The sequence below is a fragment of the Carassius auratus genome, unplaced genomic scaffold (assembly GCF_003368295.1).
Source record: "Carassius auratus strain Wakin unplaced genomic scaffold, ASM336829v1 scaf_tig00217703, whole genome shotgun sequence".
NCBI classification, from domain to species: Eukaryota; Metazoa; Chordata; class Actinopteri; order Cypriniformes; family Cyprinidae; genus Carassius; species Carassius auratus.
Genome location: NW_020529199.1, coordinates 29792 through 40482, shown reverse-complemented (window position 1 = coordinate 40482; position 10691 = coordinate 29792). Strand labels below are relative to the sequence as shown.

The 10691-nt window shown below is 37.0% G+C and overlaps 1 protein-coding gene across 1 annotated transcript; it reads left to right on the top strand.

Moving 5' to 3' along the window:
* The first annotated feature begins 913 nt into the window (after nt 1-913).
* On the top strand, nt 914-5478 carry LOC113102246 (protein sidekick-1-like). Its single transcript, XM_026265780.1, has 3 exons — nt 914-1069; nt 3396-3502; nt 5201-5478. Exons 1-3 carry the CDS (start codon nt 981-983, stop codon nt 5350-5352), a joined length of 348 nt encoding a protein of 115 aa, XP_026121565.1. The 5' UTR covers nt 914-980; the 3' UTR covers nt 5353-5478.
* The last annotated feature ends 5213 nt before the right edge of the window (nt 5479-10691 follow it).

The following is a 10691-nucleotide window of genomic DNA, read 5'->3' as shown; positions in this document are numbered from 1 at the left end:
GTAAACATCCCTAAAACTGGATACATTTACTGGCATAACATAATAGGACTTGTGTTCAAAAATACATCTCTTGTATTAAGTTTTTATTTCTTAGTGCTTTGACAAATACTGTTTATTTGTTGTGTGCATAAATCTATCTACTGTATATTTAGTTAGGTTTAATTAGAAAAGCATCTTGCCACTGGGGATAGAAAAATACACTTCAATAAAACAAAAATGTCTTCACTAAAACAAAGCATTATATATTCTATTTCTTGAGTAAATCTTCCTGACGTTTAGATGATATTTCTGTCAAAATGATACAGAAAATGTTGTTTTGCAGCGAGTGCACATCGGCTGAGACACACTTCTCTTGCTTACATACTGTATTTGAAATGGTTTATACACGGTTTAAAAGAGCCATTGCATGGCACAATTGATTTGTCTGAACTTTTGGGGAAACACAGCAACGCCGCTGGCAGAAGTCAGATTCACTGCACTCAGGTGTCCTGCCTTAAAGTCGTCTTTTTTTTTTCCAAATCAAAGCTCGGAGCCTTGCTCTTGTGAAGTGTGGCGAAATCCACAGATGGAGGATTTAAAAGGTTTGCCCCTGACTATCTTTGGTTCTCCCGCACTATGAGGTGTCATGAAAGATTTCTCCACCTTTGTAGTAACACGTTGCGATAACCTTTGCGTGATTGCTTCTGTTTGTTTGCTCACACAGAGGAATCGCCATAAATATGCATATCTATCAATGTGGTTTTCTGTGAAGTTGACGCTGCTGGTTGATGTAAATTTAGGAACCAGTAATGTTCCTGCATATTGACTTCATCTTTGATGGTACATGACTTTGTGCCTGCGCCGGGTCAGGGAAGCATTACGGCGAACTGGCACCTTTAATAACTATGCCTCTTTCATGTCTGCCTGCAGGCGATGTGGCCCCCTACTTCAAAACGGAACCGGGACCTCCAGATATCCACCTAGAAGGGAACCGTCTGGTCATGACCTGCCTGGCGGAGGGCAGCTGGCCTCTGGAGTTCAAATGGATGCTCAACAACACAGACATCACAGCCTTTTCCCCCGAGTACAAGTGAGTGCCTACTTTCATCTTAAGGCTTTCTGGAGATGAAGTCCTGTTCAGAACTGTCTCATGGTTACAATGAGAGAGAACAGCAGAGGCTCACGGTTAATATGAGAGACAAAAAGTCTAATATTAATCCCGCCTGCAGCTTTTCTTCTGTACAAGCTGCACATTTATTCACTGACTGTGGCAGGTATATTAAATTTGTTCAAAACATGACCATTAACCCTTAGAACAATATTCTTATTCTGCTGTTATCTTTTATGGAGTCATTTGAGGAATCTTTCTCATTATTTAAATAATGTGTAGTTTTTTAATAAAAGCAGTTTGGAATTTAAAGATTTTTTTATTATTATTATTATAAAAAAAAGAAGTGTTAACTGTTTCAGATGTTTCCAATGGGAAAGTAATGTTCAGAACTATTTATAGATTACAAAATAATATAATGTCCTAAATTTCATAGAATCTAATCATCAAAAATTATGTTGGGGAAGGTATTAAGAAGAATTTAACCTCTCAAAATATGAAGCTTGTGTTTTTGTTATAGCACTTTCATTCTTCAGTACAAAGGTTGTTCTTTATCTCTATTATTTGTCTCAGAACAAACAGATTTAGAATTTCTGTTTTAAAGCTGGCTTGGAAACTTTAAACAGGCCTTCATTTATTTATTGATGCCACGGAATTTCAAATGCATGCTGGAGATTTTATTATGTTACCTTTGTCCTGCATGTAAAATATGAAAGTCAATTGTGATGGTCTACTGTAAACAAAAGTGTGAAATCATGCAATTCAAGGTAAATATAACTTGTGATTGAATTATTTTATTGTGTGATGAAACTGAAATTGTGACCATATATTCTTCCCTATTGTGACATGTATACGAGTGAAATGTCTTATCAAACAAAAAAGTGTAGGACAGGACTTGATTTTGTCCAGCAGGAATTGACTGGATAGTAGGTGTCATTGTTTGCTGATTGATGTGGTAGTAAAAAAAGCCCATAACTGGGAAAAAATATTATACTATTACTATTATTTTAGCTGTATGAATGCTCAAATGAATCTTCTTAAATACATACTCCTGTTAAGTCTGTTGAAGCTGTATTTTAATGTTTATTTAAATGCAATGCCTTCCCCCATAGACTTCCATTGTAATTGGATAACTGTTGACGCGGTTTTTGTTTGCTTTTACAAATTGAGAGACGAGTCGACATTGTTTTCCATGCCAGTTGTTGTCGACAGAGCTTAAATTGTATTAAACCTGTAACTTGCCTTTAATCAAGAATGAAACTACTATAATTGAAGCGCATTCAAATGATTTTTAATTACGTTTTAGAGAGAAAGATTCCTTTAGTTAATGCAGTAGTACATTTAATCAGCGATATAATTTCCTAGTTGAGGTCTCTCCATGCATTATGTTTAATTTCTCGCTAATGATGGCCTTTTAGCCTGACCTTTTTTAATCAGCATACTATCTCTGTAGCACTCAGCGTTTCTTCAGACGTGTGTGGTGTTAAAGCTGCTGAAGGATTGGCCCTATGGGTTCCTTCTGTCTTAATAGAGGAGTCTGCAGCGCTGCCCGGCTCTCTTTGGAGACTAATAATGCTTTCATTTGTTACTTAAAGTGCACTGCCGACACCTGATTCACAGTTAATGTCAAATTTTACATTAGAAGTTTTGATTTATCTTCCATTTAGAAGTTGTATTCATGCTAAAGTAGGTGTTTCGCATCTTTGTGCTTTCCCGTGTCAAGTGTTTCTAAATTTTGTCCATCTATAGAACAGGTTTGCTCTAATTGGTATTGCTTTTCTTATTATCTTTCATCACCTAAACAGCATGCTCAGAGCTGCCGCGGTATTGCTATTGAGTTCCTGTGATGGAAGAAAACCACCACTGAGTTGCACAAACCCACCGGATGGCATTTTCAGAGATGTAAACAGATTCGACTAAGTACTTAGCAACAGCACATTAGTCATGTATTCAGCGTATTCGGAAATGCCAACTAATTTTAATGCCCTAGCGATCGACACCTCTGCTTTTGTTCGAAGTGGCCTTTTGCCTGAAATCTGATATTCGTCATCATAGCTGGGCATGGAGAGAAGTTCCTGTGTGCCGTTTTGATGTGCTCTGTTCACGCTAATGTGCGAGCTGGTGTAAAAAAAGGCTAGTCGTGACTGTGAGGGTGAACCTTTTAAACCCAACATCTCTATATAGGAACACACTTGTATCAAAAATTCTAGAATCTTTTGGCAGATAGCAAGGAATTGTTGTTTTTCCTGCTTTTTTTCATCATCTTTGGATATGAATTAAAGTTGTTGACTCTGTTTCTCTCTCTTAGGTACACCATCTCCTCTCTCCAGCGCTCCAATATGGGTGTTTATCAGTGTGTGGTGAGAAACAGGATGGGCGCTCTGCTTCAGAGAAGAGCCGAGATACAAGTGGCATGTGAGTTGATGTAGTAGACCAGATCTGAGCTTTGAATTTGTGTTTGTTTCTGTTTTATGATATTGTATGACTTCAGACAACTTGACCTTGACTGACTTCTAGATGCTTCGACATTTTAGCTCAGAGAAACATTTAGCCAGGATGGAGTTATCATAAAATAGGCCATGTTCATGCTAGTGATATAGTAATAGAGAAATGATTATTTTAAGATCATCTTAAATTACATCTTTCCTCATTTACGCAAACCAAACAAGAAAACAAGATTGCTTGTTAGGTGAAGTGTGTAATTTCAGTAACATAGTCCTTTTAAGGCAAGTCTTGGGATACGTCCACACGAAGCCAGAGCTTTCCCTATCTGATCTTTTGTATTCCCTTGTCTCAAGAAATATCTGCGCCCGCATGAAACCACAAAACTGACACAAAACAGTATAGTATACATGCCAGAATAGCATGTGACGCTGTAATTCTGCCACAGAGATGCACAAAAAATGGAGAAGAAGACTTGGACTATGCACAGAAACCTTGCGTGCGGTAAACAAATGAACATGGAACAATACATTTATTAATCTGTGTTAATGTTAGTTAATAAAAAGAAAATTGTTCAGTGTCTGTTCATGGGTTTTGTTGCTTTTACGTGACGTAAAAGTTACTGACTAGGGGACGAGACGTGGGCTGATGACATCATTGTTTCAGAAAATATACAGGTTCGACCCATTATAAACATATAATTTTACATTCATGAAAATTAATTAGGTGATGCAACATTCTCACAGTAGTTCTAACAGTTTAAATTTAAAGAACCTTCTCTTTCTGACCTTTTTATAATCCTTTTTTATAACCTTCTTTTGCCTCAAAGAACCTTTTATGAAACATAAAGGTTCTTCAGATGTTAAAGGTTCTTTATGAAACCATTTAGACAAAAAAAGTTTATTCTATGGCATCGTGAAGCACCTTTATTTTTGTCTACGACAACATTTACAGGATACATTGAGAAGGAGCCCAAACTACACTCAGTAGCCAAGTGATACTTATGGTCCATGATATTGGTACAGATTCTGTGTAAAAAACAATGCCTGACTGCATTTTTCAAGTTAGAAAAGACATTTAGTTCCCACTTTAAGTGAACCTTAGTTCCCAGTCATCTACAAGATTGATTAAAATGCTGATAAAGTTATAAAAAGACATAAACACATGACAATATGATTGAAATGTTCAAATGTAAAAATAAAAAATAAATAATAATAAAAATAAACCGTTTAATTGAGTTGCACCTAAAAAAAATAATAATTTGGCGTTTTTCTTATGGGAGCCAATGGCTCCTTACTCAATTTTTTTTGTTAGGAGTCCTGTCAGTGCAAGTTTAGCCAGTTTAGGGATATTGTTTACTGGCTGCAGTTGTTTTTGACTTTAAAACCAGAAATAAGAGCTTTTAAACACTGTAAATTGGTGTGCAAACTGCACCGCTGGAATTATGTAACCAAATTCAAAGCACATTGTGTAAGACGTTCTTTTGTTTAGCAAGGTGATGCAATCTTGTGGTGCTGTGCGCCATGAATAAATGTTTGAATAAATGTTTCTGATTGAATACCTCCGCAGTTTGTACCCAAAAGCCTCCTGAATGAATCATCAGGGTTGCTCTGTTTTGTGAAAACAAGTTCTCCCATGTTTGTAATAAAATCCCTGGCTTTCTTCTCACAGATATGGGCGACTATATTGACAATGACCAAAGAAAGACAGTGACACAGGGACGGGCCGCCATCCTAAACTCCCCAGCGGTCAGTTGCTTTCCGCGGCCACAGGTGACATGGTTCAGAGACGGCTACAAGATCATTCCTAGCAACAGAGTGTAAGTAGAGCTTAATTGCTTGTTTAATCTTTAAACCTGAACACCTGCTCATTAGGAACATTCTGGGTGACCCTGCACAGGTCCCTGTGGCTTTGGGTTCATGTAAGAGATGTAATTACCTTAAGTGTTCTCTCTTCATCCATTCGGGCATCCACTTATGGCTACCCACACTGGAAAATGTTGGGAAAAACAGAGAGACACTTCAGCCAGTGTTTGCAGAAGACATGGATACAGTGCACCCCATTCTTTGAGTGTGTGCGTGAGTGTTTTTCTCCCACTGCCTTGTCACAGAAGAACAATTAATGCCTGTTCTTTGCCCTCCTTTAATCTTGCTACGGTAGTTCTTCATTGCCTTTTTCTAATTAGCAGCTCTCCCAGGCTGAGATCGACGAGGCTGATCCGATTCAGCGTTATCAGTCGAGTGTCTTTCATTCCGATGAGACAAAAATAAAACTCCACCACTGAAACACATCTAATGGCTCACCTTTCACTCCACGCATACAGCGGTTGGCCCATACAGTATGAGAACTGCAGTTGATTTCGTTAGAAGGTGTGATTGAAAAATAAGCCGACTAACGCAGGTAAATTTAGAATTAGACTCTGGTAGTATTGATTTTCATTCGTTCCGTTTGGCTTCAAGCTTGGATTGATTAGTTAGGTCGACGCTCAGGCAGTTTTATTTTCAATAAAAACACTCAAAGTGAGCTGTAGAACTGTGATCGTGGTTCTGTGATTTCTATTTACACCTGGAATCATTATACGTCTCGTTGATCCAGTCACATGTGGACAACCAATCACCATTTGTCATTCAATGAGTCATGCCTCATTACTCGAATACGCATTGGGACCGAATCACATTTATTGTGTAAATGCTAATCTGTCATGAACAGTTTGCCCTGCCCATTGAGGCCAGTACGTTGCTTAAAATCCATTTTATAAATGCTGTTCTTTTGAACTTTCTATTCATCAAAAATATTCAATTCTATCCCACAAAAACAAACAGCATAGTGTTTGCACATTGATAAGAAATGTTTCTAGAGTAGCAAATCAGTATATTAGACTGATTTCTGAACGATCATGTGACACTGAAGACTGGAGTAATGATGCCGAAAACTCAGCTTTGCCATCACATTAATAAATTACTTTACGTTTCTTTCTGTATTTTTGGTCAAATTAACGCAGGCTTTGTAAGCACAACTTATGACACCATTGTTACTGGATTTTTTTTCCTGATGTGAATTTTTTTGTAATGTAATTTCGAGAAACATTGACATAAATTGCAATACTCTCCCCATGAACTGTAATTGCACGTCTGTAAATTGCTGCAGGGCTTTTTACGAAAATGGACAGCTAGTAAACCGACTCGCTCTAAGGGAACTTTCTGGAAAGTGAAGAACCGTCAACAAGGAAAACGACTCCCAGACCAACAGATTTTGAACATATGCAGTTTTGTGCATATATCTGGTGTTCCTCTGAAGTAAAATTGAGCAATCGATCGAAAGATATGTTATAAGGTGGATATATATGGGCTCTTCGTAGATGTAGTTAAGGCGGTTGGCTACATGCCAGCTCAATAATTGGACCGGAGCTCTCCTGCCAGTGCTTTGACAGAATATTGCATCATGATAGAAAGCAGGGGCACATACATAAAATCAATATGCCACTGCTGCTGACAATGTTCACTGCCGCATATGCAACTGAGGGAATCTGTACCTTTGGGGGCCTGGTGGTCTTCCCAGACAGCACTGCTGCTATGACCCTGTGCGAAGCCCAGCTGGTGTCTACGGTATCCAGACTTGAACCCAGAAGCTTACCCAGTTCAGAGGATGGTAGAGTGATATCAACAATCATACGTCCTGCCAAGCCCATTAGCACATGTTTGGATGTGATGTCACATACTTAATTGTTCTGTGGCACTGGCTTAAGCAATGCAATCAGCTTAGCCATTTAAACTGGCACTTTTTGTTACTGGGCAAAATCCCCAGGATGGACTTTGGGAAATTGGGATGTACTTCATAAGCACTTGACTGGCACGGTCATTACATTAACTGCCCTTGCAGGATCAGAATATATCTATGTGCTAGGATCTACGGCCCTGATTCAATATTAACATGGATGAACATGCCACAGCATAAATCTATTTGTGAGTCTCGTAAGATGTTTCCTTCCCAGAACTGATAATTGTTGCTTTGCCAAACACTAATGTCCTCTACAAAGAGTGGAGTGGAGGAAATGAATGGTTCTTTGTTGAGATGCCCTCATCAAAGCCTAATATGCTCAGTACAGACATATAAACTAGTTTGATCAATTGCAGTTTCTCAGTCAAGAGGTACCCAAAATAACAAGAGTGTTGCATTGATAATATTGGCAAATGGTTATTTTGCTCTAGAGATTCTGAGGAGTCAACTAGCAGACTATTTTGGTCACATTTGTTGCTTTTTTTGCATTTGAACAATTGATTTTCAACACTAAAATATACAGTGGCCTATAAAAGTATTACAGTAGTATGATTAAAAATAGTAGGGTGAGACCCCTGGGGCAAGATGACCTTAGCACTTTTGATAAATGGCTACACTATTTTTAATTTTGTCATTTCATCTGAATATCATTGCTTGATTTAGACAGTTATTGATCTAATTCTGTGTTTCTGGAAAATAGTGATCTATGACAATGTATTATGTTGAATATCAAAGTTTGATGTGTCTGTTTGTTAATGAGCGATTTATTAACACATCAATGGTTTTACATTTGTGGAGTGAAAATTATAGTTTTTGTTTTGAAGTAAGAAGTTAAAATTAGACCCTCTCAGGTCATTGTAAGATGGCCCTCCCAGAATTGGAACAGAAGTGGCATGTTGTTATTGATGTGATTATTTTTTATTTTAATACTTATTGCAATTAATGGGATTATTATTCATTTTCATGAACTAGAGGTTAATTTCAGAAATCTTTCATGGTATTGGGCTATCTCTTTTCTCAAGAACTACCTTTTCTCAGCTATTTTATTGTTGTTATTATTTTTTGCAATTTCTTGTAACCGAGTACCATTGAGACGTTTTTAAAAAATTAACTTTAAACAGTACAGCTGTCTTCAATATTGATAACAATAAGAAATGTTTCTGAATCTTACCAAACAAACTGTTGAACAGTAGTGCATGCAAACACATTAAATAAGTTATATAGTGATATATTATTTATAATTTTTTAAAACCATAAGTCCTTGACCACAACATAAAATCTTGTTACTCATATTTATTGCAGGGTCTGAAGAAATTTCACTGCTCAAAGCCTAGCATTAGCGCACAAGCATACAATTCTGAGAAATATTTCTGTTGTTTGTCATTTGTAACCTAACAAGCATCTTTTAGTGAAATATTTTTCTCGAAAAATGTTATTGTGCCATCCCTCTTTAAAAGAAATGCTGGCTGATTTGATGTTTTGCATCTAGCACAAACACACATTTATATTTACGTGAGTGGCTTGAGTGTCCAAATACGTTTTGTGGCCGCAGCAACTTTTCATTCATTTTAAAGCTGTCCATTTTAAATTCGGTTGTGAAAATGCATCTCATTGAAATGTGGAAAGCAGAGGCGCCACTCAGTGAAAGCAGCTTGAGGCGGTCATATTTATTCCAGTACGGCTTCATTGCAAATGGTCGTTCTCTTTGCCCTGCAGATCATTATTTTCTTCCATTCAGCATTATGAATTGTTGAGCTATGTAGTCAATAGATTTTTAGTAACTTCATCACATGCTACTGTGCAGTATTTCAGCGTTATTATTTCTTGAGCTCTGTGTTTTCTAGTTGCAGTTTTCTGTGGCCTCAGAAACGTCCCTTTGGTCTGTTAATGTAGCATGAAATAAGTGGCTGCATGGACGGGCGATGCTGCTCTGCGTGATTCCTATCGCATCCACGTGCTGAGGGATAACTGTGCCACAATCCAAATGGTCCATAGTTTTTTTTTGTTTGTTTGTTTGTTTTTTACTCCTCTTCTGTGTGGTTACAGCTTCTGCTTCCCCATCTCTCCTAGTTTGTTTTGGTCGTCTTTTCTTGTCTTTGAGCCACACAAAAGCAGAAAGGTTGTTAAAGCAGAAGAGGTCCAGAGGTGAATGTCAATGCAGGGGAGGACAGCGAAGCACCTTTGAAAGTCACTCTTATTGTTCCACACTGGCTTCCCCTTTAGACAGCATGAAACTTTCATGATGGTGATAATTACCCCATTGGTGAGAAGTGCTTTCTGTTGCCACTGCAGATGAAAGTAGCAGGTTGGAAATAAGATATTGTGACTACCTCTCATTGCTCTGTCCTTGCATCCTCCTCTACCTTGCTGAATTTTTCATCATTCATTATTTGAGATCTTTGATGTTTCCACCCATTATGAGCTATTCAGGCTCCCATTGCACTCTGCACATAAAACAGCTTCCACACTAGAATCATCCTGTCCCGAGAACCACCAGCAAGAAACCAGATAATAAAGGAAGTGTTCACAGGAAGCTGATTATTTTCCTCTGTACAAGGTAATAGCAGCCATGTGCTGTCTTTCTACTCCACTCTATGTGAATCTCCTTTCGTCCATTTTTTAAATCTTGGTGCTTTGACATTAAAACATTGAAACAAGCTTGGGAAATAATTTATTATTATTATAATTATTGCCATTTTATTTAATTGTTTCAATTATTTATTTCACATTTTTATTCTGATATTAGCTAATTAATGAAAATTTTTATTGTATCTGACATTAAACGTTTACTTAAATGTTTATTGTATTGATTTGACATTAAAATGTGAGCGTGGAAAAGGTTATTATGATAGGAATTATAGGAATAATAAATTTAGTTATTATTATTGGATTAAATATAATGAACTTTAATATTTTTTTGGTATTTAATTAATTGTTTCAATTATACATGAGCTTGTTGAAAAATTGTTATATGAATAATGATAATGTATTTATTTTACTATAATACATTTCTTTGATTTATTTAGTTGTTTCAAATATTTATTAAAATTTTAACCCTGAAATAAGATGATACATTTTTTTTTTGCATTTGACATGCTATTGAAATGTATCTTGGCAAAGAATGCTAGGCTATTTCTGACTTCTTTCATTCAAGTAAGTAGGAGCCGACTAGAAAATATCATTACAAAGAGCTGCTGAGTGGACTGATGTGCTTAAAAGGGGCTTTAGCAAAATCAGAACTGTCAAGGAAGCCATTTTCAAGCTTTTTGAGTCTGAATTCCAGGAATATGCTCTCCTGAAAAGAATGAGATATCAGATTTGTTCTGAGCTGAATTGTGCCAGTAATGTGTTTGTGATTTGCTGCTATTATTTCAAATCATGTTAG